Here is a 19,742-nt window from a genome sequence, read left to right on the forward strand (position 1 = left end):
GATGAACAGCAGAAACACTCACCACCTGCGTCTTCTGATTTCCACCTCCCATAGATGACTTCCCCAGACCAGCAGGGACACATTCTTCATCACAGACAAGACATGGGCCTGCCATTGGTCCAACTGAGGTCAAGCAGCCACCACTTCATGTTGTGTGCATTCTCTGACATTTGAATGGCATCCAGTAGGTTTCAAGTTCCATTGCACAGCGCACAAATGCCACCTGCTACATGCAACAAACATCTATGAGGCTAAAAGGAATAGAAACGTCAGAGTTGCTCTCACCAAGATCCAGGCCCGAGGCTGAAATAGCAGGCTCATAACATAAATGTCCTGGACTGAGTTGCAACATAGGGAAGGACATGAACGGTACCGTTTCCAGGACAGCCCCAATGAAGAAAAGCCTCTGCAAAAGACACAGGTGCCAGGACGGCTCAGTTATTGTGAAACCCAACGACGTCAGGAGATTCGCGGCCGTCTGGAGGTGGTCTATGACCAGTGGCCTCTGGTGACCTTTAGAAGTAGTGGGGCATAAATTCTTGGATCGAATTCCAATGGGCTTTTTCTTACAGATTTACGGTCTCACTCTGACTCACTTGGTCTCACTAATTCACACAGCCTCACTCATTCCACTCTGACCATTCTGTCTCACTCAGCCCCAATCATTCTGAATTACTCAGTCATAACGTGTCTCACACATAGTAATACTGTTACACTCACTGTGTTTCTCCCTCACTCACCCACTCTCATTCACTCTTTCACTGACTTGAACTTTAGCTCACACAGACATGCTCACAGTGCTGGAGTGGCGCAGGCACCCTCATGCACCCGTGTCAGCGATTAAACAATCTCACTAGCTGCCTCGGTTTGTTGCTGGACCCGAAGCCGGTCTGCATTTTATGTTTATTATACCAAGAGCAATTCACTCTTGATACAATAAAAATAGACCACAAATCAAGGCGGTGTAGTGTAGTTGTGGAGCCCATAAAGGAGAGCCGACACTGGTCCAGGGACACCTATCCACCATACCAATCCATCCACTCAATCATCTATCCTGTCACTTATCCACCCCTTCATCAATTTATTCATCCACCCTTTCAATCATCCATCTATCCTTTCGCTCATCCATGCACCCTTTCCCTCTATCGATCCTTTCACTCCACATATCTACCCATCATCCTCCCTTTGGCTCATCCATCTATCCACCCTTTCATTCAGCCTCCATCCTTACACCCATCCATCCATCCTTTCACTCATTCATCCATCCATTTACCCGTTCACTCATCCATCCATCCATCTACCATGCCTTTCACTCATGCATACATTCTTTTACACATCCAACTTTACATACATTCTTTCACTCATCCATCCATATTTTTACTCCAGCCATCAATTTACACTTCCACTCATCAATACATCAATCCATCCTTCCTCTCCTCCATTCATTCATCCACCCATCCCTCTCTCCATTTACCCTTTGACTTAGCCATCCATCCTTTCATTCCCTAATCCATCTACTCATCCATCCATCATTTCACTCATCCGTCCATCTACCCTGCCTTTCACTCATCCAGCCATTGTTTTATTCATCCATCTTTACATACAACCTTTCACTCATCCATCCATATTTTCACACCATCCATCAATTTACACTTCCACTCATCAATACATCGATTCATCCTTCCTCTCCTCCATCCATTCACCCTTTCACCCATCCCTCTCTCCATTTACCCTTTGACTTAGTCATCCATCTTTTCACTCACCCATTCATCTACTCAACCATCAATTCACTTAACCATCTACCCTGCATTTCACTCGTCCATTGATTGTTTTACTCATCCATCTTTACATCCATCCTTTCACTCATTTATCCTTTCACTCATCCATGCGTACTTTCACTCCATCAAACCACGTACTCATCCATATACACTTCTACTCATTCACCCATCCTTTGACTCAATCTTCCATTCATCCTTTGGAGGAGGCTGGCCTGGTTTGTAGTGGGTAACTATGGTACTTACACCTTATACCACGTCCAATTATCCCTTATTAGTGAAATGTAGGCAGTGTATAGAAGCCAGGCTCTCTAGAGGTAGCTGTGGATGAGCAGCCAAGGCTTATCTAGGAGACATGCAAAGCTCATGCAATACCACTGTAGTGACACAGTACTCACAAACATGAAAGAAAACACTCTGTGTTAGAAAAATAAAGGTACTTTATTTTGGTGACACAAATACCAAAAATACCACAGAGACTATACGCCGTTAGGAGGTAAGTAATAAACAAATTATAAACACTAGTATGCAGAAATAGGCACGAAAACAGTGCAATTAGTGAAAATCACAATAGTTAGAAATGGGCCTAGGGGTAACACAAACCACATACTAAGAAAGTGGAATGCGAATGTCGGTTTCCCATCTAGGCAAGTGCCCACCCAGTACTATGAGACAAAGGCTTCCACGCCGCCGTAGAACCACTCAGGAAGAGGTGCATAGCAGGATAGACTGCTGAGGCCGGTGCTGCAAGATGCACTAAGAACTTCTTCGAAGGGTGCCAACAAGCCTTGGCAACTGCAAAACACGAGGTGTACAGGGGTACTGTATTGTGTGGGGAGGCAAGCTCTTACCTTCACCAAAGTTGGACAGTGAGAAATCAGGGCCATCGGGAATACTTCAGTCTACCACCTGTGATGCTGGATCCACGCACTTTGTCAGGAGAGGGGACCCAAGCCACCGGTTGTCGCTGCAGAGGGGTGCCTGCTGAAGCAGGAGAGTGACTCCTTCACTCCAAGGGAGATCCCTTCATTCTTATGGGGCAAGCTGAAGACAGGCTGTCCTCTGAGGATGCATTAACGGGAAACAGTTGCAGTTGCTGGCAGGAGCTGAAGATACAATGTTGCAGAAGGCATTTTGCTTCTTTGTTGCAGTTTGTAGAGTTTCTGGAGGGTCCAGATGCAGTTTCTTCAGTGAGAAGTCGAAGTGGAGTATGCAGAGGATTCCTGCTTGAGTCTTGCAATCCGAATCTGAAGAACCACCCAAAGGAGAGACCATAACCAGCCCTGAAAGGGGGATTGGTCACCTAATCAGGTAAGCACCTATCTGAGGAAGGCTCTGACGTCACCTGCTGGCACTGGCCACTCAAATGCTTCCAGAGTTCGCTCCCAACTTTGATTGCAGGATGGCAAAACCCAGGGACCCTCTGGAGGAGCTCTGAGCACCATCCCTGGGGTGGTGATGGACAGGGGAGTGGTCACTCCCCTTTCCTCTGTCCAGTTTAGCACCAGAGCAGGGAGCGGGGGTCGCTGAACCGGTGTAGACTATTTTAAGCAAGGAGGGCACCAAATGTGCCCTTCAAAGCATTTCCAGTGGTTTAGGGAGGCAACCCCTCCCAAGCCTGTAACACTTATTTCCAAATGGAGAGGGTGTAACACCCCTCTCCCAAAAGGAAATCCATTGTTCTGCCTTCCTGGGCTCAAGCTTCTCAAGCAACAGGAGGGCAGAAAGCTATCTGTGAGGTGGCAGCAGCTGGGGCTGCCTGGAAAAACCTCAGAAGGCTGTAATGGCAGTACTGGGGGTCCTCTAAGGAGCTCCCAGAGTGCATGGAATCATACAAACAATGCTTGCAAAAGCCTTGGGTATGATTCCAACATGTTTGATACCAAACATGCCTATGTTCAGAGCTACCATTATGTAGCTGGACATAGGTAGCGACCTATGTCCAGTACACACGTAAAATGGTGTCCCCGCACTCACTAAGTCCAGGAAAATGGTCCTGGAGGTTGTGGGGGCACCTCTGCTAGTGCAGGGGTGACCTCACACACAGGTACTCTGCACCCTGCCCTCAGGGTTGAAGGGCCTGCTATAGGGGTGACTTATAAGTGACCTGGTGCAGTGTAAATAGAAGTGAAAGGGTGCATGCACCTTTTCACTCAGGCTGCAGAGGCAGTCCTGCAGAAGCCTTTGCATGGGCTCCCTATGGGTGGCAAAACATATGCTGCAGCCCTTAGGGATCCCCTGGAGCCCCCATGCCCTGGGTACCTAGGTACCATATATTAGGGACTTATAAGGGGGCACCAGTATGCCAATTGTGGATGAGATACTGTGTTAACAGTATCCAACAACCATTTTGAAGAGAGAGCAGAACTACCGGGGTCCTGATTAGTAGGATCCCAGTAGACACCGTCAAGCACACTGACAAACAGGGGAAAAGTGGGGGTAACCAAGCTCGAAAGAGGCTACTTTCCTACATCCTTTCTCTCATCTTCCATTGATCCATCCTTTCACTCATACATCCTCTCCCCCTTTCACTCATACACACCCTATCAATCTTCCATCCATCGTTTTACTCATTTATTCATGCATCTATCCATCCTGTATCCCTCCTACAGCTTGCCCCTCTGTGATGACCAACAAATGGTCGCCACCCACTCTCTCCTTGTCTTTATCGGCCTCCCCCATCCCCAGCCACTGAAGTGGACACCTCCTCCAAGGGCCACTCCTTATGTGCCCCAAAAGCAACCGGATCCATGGCATTCGAATTCAGGACTCCCTCTTCAATGAGTTTTTTTTGCAATAATATGACTTCATTATTTTATCTTTTTTAATCTTGCTAACACACTCTAGGCATTGGGTGCACATCATTAGTACCAAGTTAACACCCAAATATTGCAATAAGCAACAGAAAGGTGACCAGTCCAGCTTTGCAAAGGGCCTTTCACTGTGCTGAAATGCGGCAGAATGGAGATTATGCAGCAAATCTATTACTATGCGAAGCTGCCGCTGCACAATCGCATAATTCCAGTGGCCCTAAGGGGCGAGTCACAGGTCATGTGTATCCTATATGCAGCCAGATTTAGATTATATATGGAGCAAACATTTAGTATATTAAAAAATAGTTTTTTGTACAGCAGACATGCTGCACTAACATATTTAAAGGTGCTATCATATGTGAAAATGAAGAAAATGGCGAATCAGTGAATTTAAATATTTGCCTAGGATTCCATAATTTGAAAACAGTTAATTGGTCAAGACCATTACAGTTAGGTCGAGGAGATTATTTAAATCACTAGATCCACAGGTCCAGTAACATTTTGATTTTTCGAGGCCTGCCTTAATGGCAAGTCTGTTATTCTCTGGCAATACCTTCCTGCCAACCCCTTTAGCCATCAACCAAAAACATCTCGCAACCTCCTTAGCCATCAGCCAAAATCAGACAAAATAGATGCTCTTTTGTACAAAAGGAAACCAGCAGAAAAAGGGGAGTGTGGCCTCAGCGGATGCTTTTCCGCGTGCAAGCTCTAAATTAACACCTATAACAGTTTGTCTCACCACTGCATGACATTGAGAAACAGCTTATGAACCAAAGTCCGCTTCATTCTGATTAATACATTGGACATTACATTACTTTCTTAATAAAAGAGGGCACAAATAGGTTTTCATTGTTTGAAGTACACTGAGCTGGTTAGATCCAGGAAAAAGCAATTCAAGAAAATCTGCGCTTTGCAATTTTTATTATGACAACGTTTAATATCATTTTACCAAAAAATGCAATCACTACACAAACCTTTTACGAAATACAATCCCATAGGAATTCAAAATTGTATCGTCTTTGCCAACATTAACTTGTCTGGTTTGAAGATGATGAATTCATATTATCTGCTGGTTTACTTTAGAGGCTGGGTTTGTGACCTGGTGACAGAAGTTTGTAAACTCTTAATAATTATGCTGGAGAAATTGTGTAACAGGCGTATGAAACGAGCAATCCAAGCCTGAAACATCTCAATCTCGACCATTTCACCATGAAACAGAGGATGAGGTAGGGGTGAGGAGGTGATAGTTGGGGATTGTATTCTTGAGATGACCAAGGCGAAGAGCACATACATCGAAAAGGAAAACTACTAAGTAAGCTAGAGTGTTGTGCCTCAATCAACACAACCACAGCTACACATTGTTTTAATTTCACAGTTAGAAAAACGCTCCCATATATAAAAAACATTGTTCACCAGCAATTTGGCATTTGTTATTTATATTAAATAAGAAAGATTTTAATTTAAAAAAAGAACACAGAAGACAGTTGACAGCGAGGTTCTTGTAGCACAATGGGAAGACACCACAAGATGAATACCACTGCATGTGGTAGAGGTCTCATGCAGGACCGGCCAGAAAGGGTCTCGTCATTCATGCACTTTCATTTCAATGCCCGACAACCTGAAGACAACTTGCGCATCACCTTCCAGGAAGGAAACAATTTCAGTATGACTCGAATAAGAATCCGCTACACAGATTAACAACAGGTTGTGAGACTGCAACACCACATTCAGGCTCAGACATTAATTTGTTTTAATAATAAAATGGATTTGTGTACACATCCAACTTCTATTGATTTAAAACGATTTCAGCAGTTCTTCATTTCAGATTGTGTAACCTGAAGAATATTGTGCATTCTATAATGGCACGCTTTGGAGAGAAACTTTAAGACAAAGCCACGGAGTGAAAAGTGACACAAACATTGCACAACTTCCATTTACCCTTTGCCTATTTTTAATGAATGGTAATATTATGGTCAAGACCCCTTTCAAATAACAATTAAACTCCAACAACATTACACCTGAGTAAACAAATAACAAAGTTTCCCTTAGGTCTGTACAAGTAAGCATGCTCCAAACTTGAAATCCTTTGCAAAGAAATGCTCACCTGAATAGGAGGGACAGCCTCTTCATGAGCCTCTCATACAAACAAGGCAATGCGGAATGAATGGCTGCAAACAAACTCAGCTTAGCTTGTAACTCAACAAAGCAGCAGGGACAATGTTATACTTGCAAGCAGTTGTAACGAGAAACTACAACAACACCATTTACAACTATCCTGGTCATTTGACAAACACAAAACTGTTAAAATGTTCTTCAAGCAAAGTCAACCTCCAGGTGATTTCCACCGTTCAGAATCAAAGGACACAACAGCATCATACGATTGTGAAACCAATGATGCCCCGGTTTCTCTTTTTTGGAACCAAGACTAATTCCAGACCTGCCCTGTTGAAATGAAAGGCCACGATCCGCTAAACTTCCAAACTAGAGAAGCCAACACAAAAACTCAAAATTACTCACAACTTTAATTTTGAACAATTACTATATCATATCAAAGCCGAATGTTCAATTTGTAATAATCTGTAAAAAAAAAAAAAAAAAAAAAAAAATAGTAAAAGAAGCTACTTCACCTTAGAACAACTTAAAATAACTTTATGTTTAACTCTGGTTGGAGTTTTCTTGCAAACGCCACTCACCAGCACATTATAAAAGACACAAACACACAACTCAGCACATGACTCCTTGGTTAGAAGAGTAAGCTAATGACAGTGGACGAAAATGTGTTTCTTGACAAAAGAGCTGTTTGCTGTGCGGTCCAAATAAACAAAATACAATCTTGCACAAATTATACAATTTCACTAACCATGTACACTTTCACCTGCAATTTAAAGGGAAAATGTATATAAAAGGGATAAAGGAGTTTAGAAAAGCATTGAAAATCTCTCAACTTCCAAACAAGTTTTCAAAATGGTGGCAAACAATCTCAGTGCATAAATGACATCAGCAGGTGCATGCGCTGGTCCGGCATGAGCGGCAATGCATCTTCCGCGTCTCTAACATGCTAAGACTTCTGCTGCAAGCCTCCGGAGTGCGCAACCTCCAGGGATGCTCCGCCCAGCTACGGATCAAGCATCAATGATTACTCTCCCCATAAAAACACTACAAACTCCACCCTGAAAGCGAGAAACGGCATTTAAGGTTAATATAACAAACCACATTGCACAAGAGGACACTCTGTACAAGAAGAAAGCCAATGGTTTTAGTACGCTCGTGCTAAGGTGCACATACAACGGAGCATGGGTGAGGGTGGTGTGGGTGGAGATGGAGGATGGAGGTATAAGAGGGGGTAGGAAGTGCTAATACCAGACTCGTGGCACATGGTAGTTGTGGAAGCCAAATACCACATCAGTGCAACTTGATCTCCTGCAGCGTTCGCTTGTTCCTTGATTCGTCTTATCCACTGGATGGGCAATCGAGTGGCCAAGGCACTACATCGCCAGCCCGCGGTATATGCAGGAATGTCTGTTTCTTGAGCGACCGATATTGTAATGCTAGACCTCACTAGCACTGCTGAAAGTCCTGCTCAGTCCAGAAACTCAGAAGATGTTCCGTGATTTCCTCTGGCATGAAACTTGCTAGCCATCCAACAGCTTGAGGATGCTCTCCCTCTCCTTCAGCGTCTTCCAAGCTTGGTCCTTTTCTTTCTTCGTTGGTGTCCTCTTCTTTTGGCGGGCCGCCATGATTTTCCGAAACGCATCCATCACTTCGTTATCTGCCATTCTCACCCGCTGCCGAAGCTCTTGTTTATTCATCTCCTCCTTAGCTAATCTGCAGTGAAGAGATATTGATGAGGTTCATGAAGCAAGGCTCTTATTTACGGGCAACAGAGATTAAAACACTACATAATGTCAAAGCATGCACTGCAATGCACCTCCACTTAGCATCAAAGCACAAACCTGATTGGCTACAATGTTTGGATACAGTGGAGCCCAGCATCCGGATTGACAGTACACATTATCCAACTCATCCTAATGGACTAACGCTCAAAAATAAGTTATTGAGTTTAAATGATCATATTCTCTTTGTATATGCAAAGAATACAACTCTTGCATCAGGTGTAAAAATGTGACTTGGCAATTGTGATGTAATGGGCGATTCTTGCCAAAATGTGTGTATTCTTACAACGTTCGGCTCTAGTTCAGTAATCAGGCCTCAGGTCTCCCAGTCACCAGGGCAACCAAGGGGAAGTAATGGAAACCCAAAACGATGGATCGGGATGCGGCCCTGAGCGAGTGCCAGTGTTGGAGATTAATTCAAGCACTCCATCCATAACCTTGATGTTTTTGCACGGAGCTCACTGGGGCAACCCAGATTCCAAATAAGTCTGCTTTCTTGAGTAGGTGAATATTCCTCGCTAGGTCGACTACTTCAGCACTGGTCTTCGGTGGGTTAATTCCTGTCACTTTTGTTCGAGGCTAATCCCAGCTGTATCAATTAGAAACGGTAACACCTCTTGGAACAACATTTTTTAAGGTCTGGCTGTAGTGAGTTTCACTGTTTTGCTTTCAACACCCATGTTGATCTCCCTCAGCATTTCTTGTGATTGAATAATGACAGATGGGGTGGGCTTGGCTGGCTTGTGATTTGCGGTCGAGAGGGTAGTAAGGAAAAAGTGCCTAATTGTATTTAGAACATTTGACACCCCCTGTCTTTCTGTGAACATGCAGCAGACTAACTTCAGTGCTATACTCTGTCTCACCGGGAGCCAGCTGCAAGCAAAGTTTCTTAGGGTCTCCAGCACAGGCAATATTACAATTATCAAGGCTTAACAAAGCCAAGGCCCTGGTCGGTTTTATTGTGATATGTATTTTTATAGTAAAGGAAGCAGCCTTCTATATTGCTTTCAGACAATAAATTAAGTTTTTGTTCTGTGCATCCTTGGTTACCCTGAAGAACGTGTATTGTTGGCATTTGGAATTGGATGTGGTGCTGACAGGGATCTCAGAGGCATCACATAAATGTTGAACTGCAGGAGAGCCCCGTGGAAACCTACACACATAATGATTGACTTCTAAAATTTTGGCTGCAGTCTGACAAGAAAGATGGGCATCACTTAAGAGCTGTTCTGGTGGTGTAGCTCATTTTCCAAAAGATTCAGCAGTGCTTCATAAGTCGCCCACAGATGGCACAGGATCATTGTTCCAAATCGTCTTCGTTCATGTCTTTTCGAAGATAAGCTACTGCCGTTTCAGTTCTTCGCACGGCCTAAGAGACGATTCTCTTTCAGAGGATGGGTATAGCTTCTTTGGAGTCAGGAAGGTGCCAGGGCATCACACTTTCATGATTCTGCTGACAAACCAGAGATCTGCCATGAAGCTCTGATTTGATGGAACTTGTGGTCTTTAACTTGTTAGGCACTATTCCTTGGTGGAGGGAACCATTTATACTATCTGCTAGTTCCAAACCTAGAGGGAAGAGGTTATTTTTTCATAGTGGTGTTCACACAGATTCTCAAATGCAATGTTGAGGGTTTCAGCTTATTTGCTTCAGGCTCAACCTTGCAAAGAACAAAAAGCTCGATATGGAGTGATCCGTGCGGATACAAGATGAGGAGACTGTTCTCCAAGACATATCAGCTCAGCTCTTAAGAGTTTTGTTTTCAGAGTCATTAGTTTCCACAGTGTTGACCCAACAGAAGGTGGGGCTTCAGAGCTCTTGGCTCAATTACTTCTGTAAATATTTCAATGAGCTCTCTTGTTTGGTCTGTGGCTTCTATTGCCTTCAGCACTGCTCTGATATTCTCTCAAATGAATCTTTCTAGGTCTGTTAAACAGTCGCTGCTCAGGTTTTTCTTCATCTAATATCCAGATTCAGCTCAGTCTTTAAAGTTTTTGGTGGGTTTTGTATTGTACCACTTGATGGCTTCCTACCTCACTGGTGTTGGTGTTTTAGAATTAAGTGTGGCTACAACCTCAAGCCTCCTTGTAACTGGATGAACAGTCAAAACTGTGATGAAAACTACAAGCATCCTTTAAGTGGACCTTGCGGCAGAATCTAAAATGATTGGTCTTTAGAATGTGTGGTCCATTCACGGTTTGGGCAGTCACTTTAACGTCTGAAATTTTCATGTCCTTTGGAAAGACCAGGCCAATATATGGCCTCCTCAGTGACTAGGTTGAGATAGTTTGGACAAAACGGAACAACTCTAGCTTTTCAACTGTTTTGTCAACCTGTTTGGTACACATATCTTGAGCCAAACATGAAGTAACACATTAACAGGATTGTTTTCATAAAGCTTGGATCATCATTGCCAGGTCAGTAATTTATACCATGAAAGCAGGGTGTACCAATGTTTGCTATATTATTGAGATGATAAATAAGTGATTAGAGAAAAGTGATAACTTGACTGACAAATTCTCAAATATTGAGTAGCTGCAGCCTACTACCTTTAAAAACCTCAATGATTCATGGAGTAATTAATGTAGGCCTTCCCTTGCACCGCGGGGTCTGCTCTTCGAAAGAATTTCAAGGTTAAGTGGCAGTGAGGCATCAATTACTGAGACCATGTCAAATGCAAATCAAGCCCAAGTTAGCCTTAATATGGGTTACACTTCCTCCGTAATGATGCCATACAGCTCAACGGTGTATTTTACAAGGCAATTAACATTGGGCTGATCTTAAGAGGTTTGCAGCTTAGCTTAGCCAGCGATGTTTGTTCAGTTTGAGGTTGAATTCATTCGTTTTCATTCGCCTCAATGTGTAATTCTGCTCAGACACTTGATCTAGGAGATGGAACAGCTCTACAACACCATCACCAAGTCTCCCCCGCCCCTCACTGCTGAAGCTAGCATCTCAGCACAGAACTTCCACCAATGAATCGCCAAATGTGCCAACACCCTAGCACCTCTCAGTGAGACCTCAGCCGAATACCACCACAAGGCCAGCTGGTTGTCCCCCGCACTCCAGGAATCCAGGCGCACCTGCAGACGGCTAGAGAAAAGATGGAGGAACAGCAAGTCCCTGGAAGACTTTGAGGCTTTCAAAGCAGCCACCAAATCCCACCTCATCAGAGTCACCAAGAAAGCCGACTTGCAGGACCGCATCAGCGCCACCGCTCACACCACCAAAGAACTCTTTGCAGTGGTCAAAGGGTTTGCCAACCCCCAACCAGAAACAGCAAGCATCCCTCCATCTCAAGACCTTTGGGACAGACTAGCCAACTTCTTCCACCGGAAAATCAAAGACATATGACAGCTTCGGATCGCAAGAACCTCCGAGCCCTCCAAACACCCTCCCAGATCCATCCCATCGAACCACCTCAGACCAAGACCGCTGGACCACCCTCACGACAGACGAGACCCGCACCATCATGAGCAGCATCCAATCCGGATCCCCTAGTCACCCCTGTCCTCACCACATATTCAACAAGGCCAACTCATCCATTTCACCCGAGCCCTGACACACCCTCAACTGTTCCATAGAGACAGACACTTTCCCAGAGGACTGGAAGCACGCCGAGATCCGCCCACTCTTGAAGAAACCCACGACCGTTCCCATTGGACCTCAAGAATTACCGCCCCATCTCTCTACTGCCTTTCCCAGCCAAGGTCACGGAAAAGGCCATCAACGCTCAACTCCGTAAGCACATTGAGGACAACATCATCCTGGACACCTCTCAATCAGGCTTCAGGAGCAATCACAGCACGGAGACTGACCTACTCGCCGCCACAGATGACATCCGCTCACTCCTCGACCATACAGCAGCCCTTGTCCTACTGGACCTATCGGCCGCCTTCGACACGGTCTCACACCTCACCCTCTGCTCGGGCTCGACGCAGCCGGCATCCTCTGAAAGGCTCTACAATGGATACGCTCCTTCCTGTCTGGCCGAACACAGAGTCAGACTCCCGCCTTACCTATCAGAAGCTACGGAGATCAGCTGCCTAGTTCCACAGGGCTCCTCCCTGAGCCCCACACTCTTCAACATCTATCCGGCACCTCTCGCATCCATTGTGTGTAAGCACGGACTGAACAACGTCTCCTACGCCGACAATACTCAGCTGATCATCTCACTGACCGAGAACCCCAATACTGCCAAGAGGAATTTCCACAACGAGATAGAAGCTGTCGCCGCATGGATGAAGGACTGCTGCCTCAAGCTCAAATCTGATAAGAACGAGATCCTCATCTTGAGACCATCCACATCAGCCTCGGATGACTCCTGGTGGCCATTGACCCTCTGCACCCCCCTCCACACACCCAAAAAAAAACACGCATGCAACCTCTGCATCATCCTAGACTCATCGCTCACCATTACACGCCAAGTCAACTCAGTCACATCCTCCTGCTTTCACACACATTGACTTCTGCAGAAGATCTACAAATGGGTCCCAAGGACTGCAGCAAAACGTAACACATGCCCTAGTTACCAGCACACTCAACTATGGCAACGCCCTTTATGATGGTACTACCCAGAAGAACATCAAGAAATTACAGCACATTCAAATCACCGCTACCAGACTCATCCTGGACATTCCCCACCACAAACATCTCTCCAATCACCTAAGAGACCTCCACTGGCTCCCTATCGAGAAGAGAATTACCTTCAAGCTCCTCGGCCATGCATACAAGGCCCTCCACGACCTAGAATCAGCCTACCTCAACCACTGCATCACCTTCTACTCCCCCACCAGACCTCTTCGCTCAACAGGCACTAGCCACCGTACCCCGCATATAAAAGACCTCGGCTGGTGGGAGATCCTTCGCCTACCTCGAGGCAAAGAGCTGGAACCCTCTGCCCCTGCACCTCAGTCACCATCACTTCCCCAATTCAGGAAGGATCTGAAAACCTGGCTCTTCGACTGAAGCTCAGCGGACAAAGCCCCTTAGTGCCTTGAGACCCTTATGGGTGAGTAGTTGCGCTTTATAAACCCTGATTTGATTTGATATGATCTTAGGTTAATGGACTCGGCACAACTATTTGTCATACATTACTTTAATAGTCTTTCTCAGAGATTGCATCTATGGGAATAATTGTGACGAACCAGGCAAGGTGAGTAAGCTCGTTTAACCTATTAAATGTGCTATCTTATATAGACTAAGTGTGGACTCGCTCCTTGGTCTTCATTTTTACCATGTAGAGCAGTTTATCCCTTCGTAGATTCCCAACTCTAGCATTATCTAAAGAGTCTACCACCAACTACAAAGGGTAGTCACACACTGTATTTATTTTAAGCAATGGGTGAAACATTCATTATGAATAAAGAGTAATTGTGGAGTTATACAGTATGCACTTTACAGTTGCCCAGAAGTAAAAGTTATTTGCCTGTAATCCTAGTTTTCCTCTAGGAGAATCCTCATGAAAGTGATAAGCACAGAATTCTCCCACCCATGCATGGGGTTCCAGAGCACTTTACAATATATATAACTATATAGTAGAAAAGTGTTGTTAAATAGAGAAAAAAACACTTTACAGCCATTAAAAAGGCAAAAAATGAGCAAATTTAATTTGTAATTTTTAAAAAAACAGCCAGTTAAACCCACTAGTCACTACATTTGCAAAAAGTAATTCGAAAACTCTTTCACAAACCTTTTTTTTCTCCCATGACTGTGCCTTTAAGGGCCTTACCCTTCCTTCTTTATGACATGAAGCCACACAGGTGATTAGTAAGTCAGTTTATTTTTACAAAACTAAGAGGACCACCTTCTTGTCCAGGAACTGAGACTGTGGCTTATGACTTTGATAGGGGTTCCCCTGGGAGAGAACTGGGATTACATGTAGGAAACCTTTCCCTTCTTTTCCATATGCAGCTCATCAATAGTCATAAGCAATTACCAGAATAGGAGGCCCATCCCACAAAATGCCTGCTAATAAGGTCTTTTATCACAGGTACGCAAAAGAAAGATGTTCTTTAAGGAAATTACCTATAGGCAGAGACGTCTACATGGTGTACCCTGAGGGATGAAAATAAAGAATTCATCACTTCTTTCTGCCATGTGCAACGGTTGCAGTCGTTTATGACACTTGCCTTTGAAGATAATGCGTGGTGATCATGTTGTCTGTCTTTATGAGACTATTTTGTGTTGTATCTGTTGAAAGAAGGCCTTGAGACCTACGCGTATGGCCTTGAGCTCAAGACAGTTGATGTGGAGACTCCTTTGTTGTAGAGACCACACACACCTGGAACAATTAGATGTCCAAAATGCACTCCACAGCCTGAGAGTGAGGTGTCTGTGGTGATGGTCACCTGCGGAACAGGGTCAATGAATGACTGGCACTGCAACAGATTGTTGCTGTTCCACCACGGCAGAGAGTGAGGACTGCTGGCTCGTATCAATACTAGATCTTCCCAGTGATCCTCCGCTTGTGACCAGTGTGCTTATATCCACTGCTGAAGCAGATGTATGTGCAATCTGGCATGGGGACAAAGGCTATGCATGAGGCTATCATCCCAGGGAGGAGCATGAGAGTTGAGACTATAACTTGCCGATCCGACTGGACAAGAGGCAGTATCTGTTGGAATGCCTGTACCCTGGGTTGGCTGGGGTAAGTCTTGCCGGGGATTGCTTTGAGAACGGCCTCTAAGTAGGGCTGGATTTGAAGGGATTCGAGATGGGACTTGTCCGAGTTTACAGTGAACCCCAAACCGTGGAGGATGAATATAGTTGCTTGAGTGTGAGCGAGACGCTGTGGCTGGTTTGCACTCCTGAACAGCCAATCATCGAGGTAGGGGAACAAATGAGGGCACCCCACCCCCGATAGGTGGCTACCACAGCGAGGCATTTGGTGAATACTTTGTGGGCTGTTGTGACACCAAATGGCAATATCCTGAGGGATAGGCAAAGGCAATGAGCTGGAAGGATGGGTATGTGGAAGTAGGCATCCTTCAGATTGAGTGCAGTCTTTAAGTCAGCTGGCGAATTAGTGATGTGGTAATGAGTGAAAAAACTGGCAGGTGACTACGCACAGTCAGAACTGTAAACGGGGAACTGTTATGTGGTATATGTGAAATCTAACAGATGTAGGCATATAAAATGAAATGCTGTTTAAAGTTTCAAATGTCATAACTCTACGACACATTGATCTTACCTGAGCAATTCCTGCTTTTTGGCCCGATTATGAGCACTGAGTGCTTTCAGCTCTGCCTGCCGCTTGCGCAATTCTGCCAGAACTTCATCTTCTGAATCATCGGCTGGTCGATCCTCAGACTCCAGCAAGCCTTGCGCAATCAGCTCCTCCTTAATACGACCCTCCAGGGACTTGGTATGTGGGACGCTGTAGAACCAGAAAGTTGTTATTGAACCATCTGTGGCCAAAGTACAAACAATAAAACTTTGCATGTACCAGATGCAGACCCTGTGAATGTATACTAGGGTCTCATTTATATGTTGGCCATATGGATACCTCTGTGCGACATTACTCCATTTCCACTATGGTTACACCCTTCCAACGGCTCAACAGAGCAAGGGCCTCTGGAGGTTTACCATTATGTCTGCCCACCTAGCTTAGATTGGAGGACATACAGGTCAGTTTTCACTTCCAGTCAGCGCTAGGAAAACCCTGGAAGTAAGGGGCTGTGAAAACTGTCTCATGCCCCACTGGACATGGGAGATAACACTCATGACAAGGTGGGCGCTGTCTGTTTATATTTTATTTATCCTGCTTTGGGATTTTCTTTTGAAAATATATTTTTTTTTTTTAACTGCTGGGTTGGTAGTCATTTCTAAATTTGGTGGGCAGGGACTACATCAGGGCAACAGAGTAATTTATTCTATCACCCTGTCAGACTTACTTCCGCCCGACAAATTATTAATCAGTCCCTATGTGCCTTACACAGAGTTATCATTTTGAGGGTTGTTTTATTAATTGAAAGCTCCATTTAGTTTGCAAGTGTTTTACTTCTGTAAATGCCTGTGTACCGTGGGTCATGCTGCACTGTCATGAGTCTTCAAGTTTGCAGGCCAGAGCCTGTGGTGACAACAGAATGATGATTGGAGGCGGACGTTTTGAAGAGCGTCTAATGAAGGAGCAGATCATTTAGGTACATTAGTTCGCTTTGGGAGACCTCAAATATTAAAGGTCGAAGCCCAGTACTTGTTTAGGGTCCTCCTTGTGATGCCTGTTCGGTACCATAGCCTCCAAAGTCCATTGGCCTAATTGTTTAGGTTTTTCAAATGAACTATCAGGATCATGCTGAGTATCCTGAAAGAACAGTGCCATCCTGCTAACAGACTGACAACAGATAGGACAGAAGAAATAACACAGCTAATGGCGTGAATATGAGGGCAATGGTATAGGGAATATATTTGCAGGTTTTTAACTGTGTTTCCTTACTCATGAATTAGAAAGTTGAAAACTCTTCAGAATTATACAGGTTTGGAGGAAACTTATTGAAGACAATCCACAAAAATAATATCCGTTTGTCCTAGACATCTACCCTCCAAACACAAAGAAACTATCAATCTAATGAGCTCAGAAAAAACTGGCAGAAGTAACAGCAACAGGTCTAAGGACTCTCGTCTATATTCAGAACCCAGAACCCCAACCTCACACAGTCCAACCAATGTAATGATCTTGCTGCAATGCTCCAAAGTATTTTGGAGATGTACATTGCCAAAAAGGCAAAAGGGATGTTTTTTGTTGTAAACGGGCCTACACAAACAATACTGAATGATGGAACTTATTCAGACTTAAAACTGTTTAACCTATAAAATCGACATCAAACCATGGGTTTGAAGCATGTACATCACTGCCATGGACAGCCTGCAACTCTAACGTATGGGTGGGACCGTGTAGCACACAATTTAAAAAGATATCTACTAATTCAATGGTATTGAACGCCTGCTTAAAAAAGATTATTGGTCACCCAAATACACAGTGGCCCATACTCTCTAAATGTACCGTTCACCATGGCTTAACATGATTGAAATGTCCTTGTCTCTTCCCTGGTTAACACCGATAAGGTGAAGGTCCGAGAGAAATAAATGGTCACAGGTAGCATACTTACACAGCTCCACTGTCATGCTTTACTATGTTGATCTCAGGTTGTTATCTTCACATATAGTGCAGTGCAGTGCGGGGAGAGTGCACGTTTAAATCACTGAGACTGCGACTGTATCTATAGCGACTTCCCAGTGGGCGCTACATAGGGACACACAAGTCGGTACAGCCAAGACTCTAAGATGGCAGCTTCCCTATAAGTCTCCGGCAGACTGGCTGTGATTGAGGAGCAACAACACATGGAGGTGCACTTAATCGATGCCAGGATTGGTGCTTAGATGAACTCTGAGCCCAGGGCTCTGCTCCTCCAGTGGAGACCAACTCTGAATCCAACATCGAATGCCTACCTGGAGCAACCGCTGAGAAGACACCAAATGCATGCACCATCCATCCAAACGCACACTGTCCGTCCAGCCAGACTGTGAAGCCACCCTGAGTGACAGGTGGACACAGAAGACTCCACAGACTCTGCATCAGCCAACATTGTGAGCAACTTCGTAACGTGGGGCAGTGACAGATAGGGACACTGACTAAAAAGAGGTGTGAGGGAGAAGTAGAAGATACAGTATAGCACCCATGGTCATTACCAGAGCAGACACCTCACACCCTCCCCCGAACACTAGCCTCCCCTGAACTATTCAGGTCTTTCAAACAGTGGCACCAGATACTCCAAGAACGGCGATTTCAAGCAGCTCAGAGACTAATGAAAACGAAAGCAAATCTGTGTGTATCGAATACTGGCAGCCACTGAACTACGACACCTGGTGCGCCTCACATGCATGAGTGACAAAATAGACCTATTATCACCTCCTAACAGTGTGAGCGACTTGACAAAGAAGGTACGAAACTTAGTCATGCTACCACCTTGACTCAATAAAAATGGCAACCTCCAGACCTGCTAGCAAGTTGCAATTCATGTAGGTAGTGGAGGGTGACAACACCTTGTACCCACTCAACAGTCCAAACCACAAGAAATCCCACTAGAGGTCATAATGAAGGAAATCACACTGGTAATATCTTGGTAGGAACTGTGAACGTTACAGCGACCGTGTTGACCTCAGAAGTGTCTGCAACATGTTCAGAATTCACCACACTCCACCAAAAACTGGAATCATCGGACAAACAAATTGGAGCCCTCACTTTGCTCACCCCACTCTAGTGGTAAGACATCTGGCACATATGTCAAAAACTCACAGACCCTCAAGATACGTCGTGCTCAGACAACAGCTGATTTTAAGACACACCAGAAAACATGGAACTAACGGACACACAAAAAAATTTCTAACATCCTTAACATCTAGTCTGCTGAACAGAGAAATTATGCCTCTCTTTGAATTCCTAGAGGCATGCCGAATTGAACAGAGGATTTAACCGAAATCTTCTCATCCTTGACTAACCGTCATTTGTTTTCTCACACATGGTCAAGTAAAGCTTTGCAATGAACAAAGCTAATAGACCATAAGTTTGAGGTCCACACAATCCAGGTAGTAGCTGATTTAAAACCACGTAGCAGCTGATTTACAACGAACCACAGAATGAAACAGTTCATTGCACTATAAAAAGACTACGCAACTCAAATATCAAATGGGCCTCCTGGAAGTGGCAATATTGATAATCACAGTCAACGTCAAAACCTCAGAATACATCAAACCAGAAGACCTGGCAGGAATCCCGGATTACATGGACAACATCAGCATGGACATTTCTAGAGCTCCTCAAGTGGAAGACCCCCCTGGAGAGCGCAAGGCCAAAGACAATAACAAGCAATATGGCAACAGATGATACCTTGCCCTCATACACTCTGGTGATCAGATAGGGAAAGCCCTAGGGCAGCGATCAGACAAATCCAGGCCTCCTCCCTGAAAGTAGACACCACTCCTGATCCTATACACAGATTCAGTCTAGACCCCGACAAACAGATCGGACTCATAAGACAACCTTTTGTTGCATATATGTGCACCACCTGATCAATCTCATACCTCACCCAGTTAACCAGCCACCCCTACACTGATCCCCACATTCATACCACGTACATTTGCAGCATGCACTCTCACCATTTTCCCACATTCAGCTATACTCAATTGGATAGGACTTTATCATGAATCATTTGTTCCTTTCTGGGCGACTATGCACTGGCCCATGTATTTAAACAGACAC

General features: G+C 44.7%; 1 protein-coding gene across 1 annotated transcript in view; it reads right to left on the reverse strand.

Annotated features, from left to right (window-relative positions):
- Positions 1 to 5,492: 5,492 nt before the first annotated feature.
- The window catches only part of TADA3 (transcriptional adaptor 3), a 46,884-nt gene continuing 32,634 nt past the window's right edge, over positions 5,493 to 19,742 (reverse strand). The window contains exons 8-9 of the mRNA XM_069206149.1: positions 15,675 to 15,860; positions 5,493 to 8,413 (exon numbers count right to left, since the gene is read on the reverse strand). Of these exons, the coding sequence (XP_069062250.1) occupies positions 8,221 to 8,413; positions 15,675 to 15,860 (379 nt within the window). The 3' untranslated portion in view covers positions 5,493 to 8,220. The remainder of the gene's footprint in view (positions 8,414 to 15,674; positions 15,861 to 19,742) is intronic.

Source organism: Pleurodeles waltl, chromosome 9, assembly GCF_031143425.1.
Source record: "Pleurodeles waltl isolate 20211129_DDA chromosome 9, aPleWal1.hap1.20221129, whole genome shotgun sequence".
In the NCBI taxonomy this organism is placed as follows: Eukaryota; Metazoa; Chordata; class Amphibia; order Caudata; family Salamandridae; genus Pleurodeles; species Pleurodeles waltl.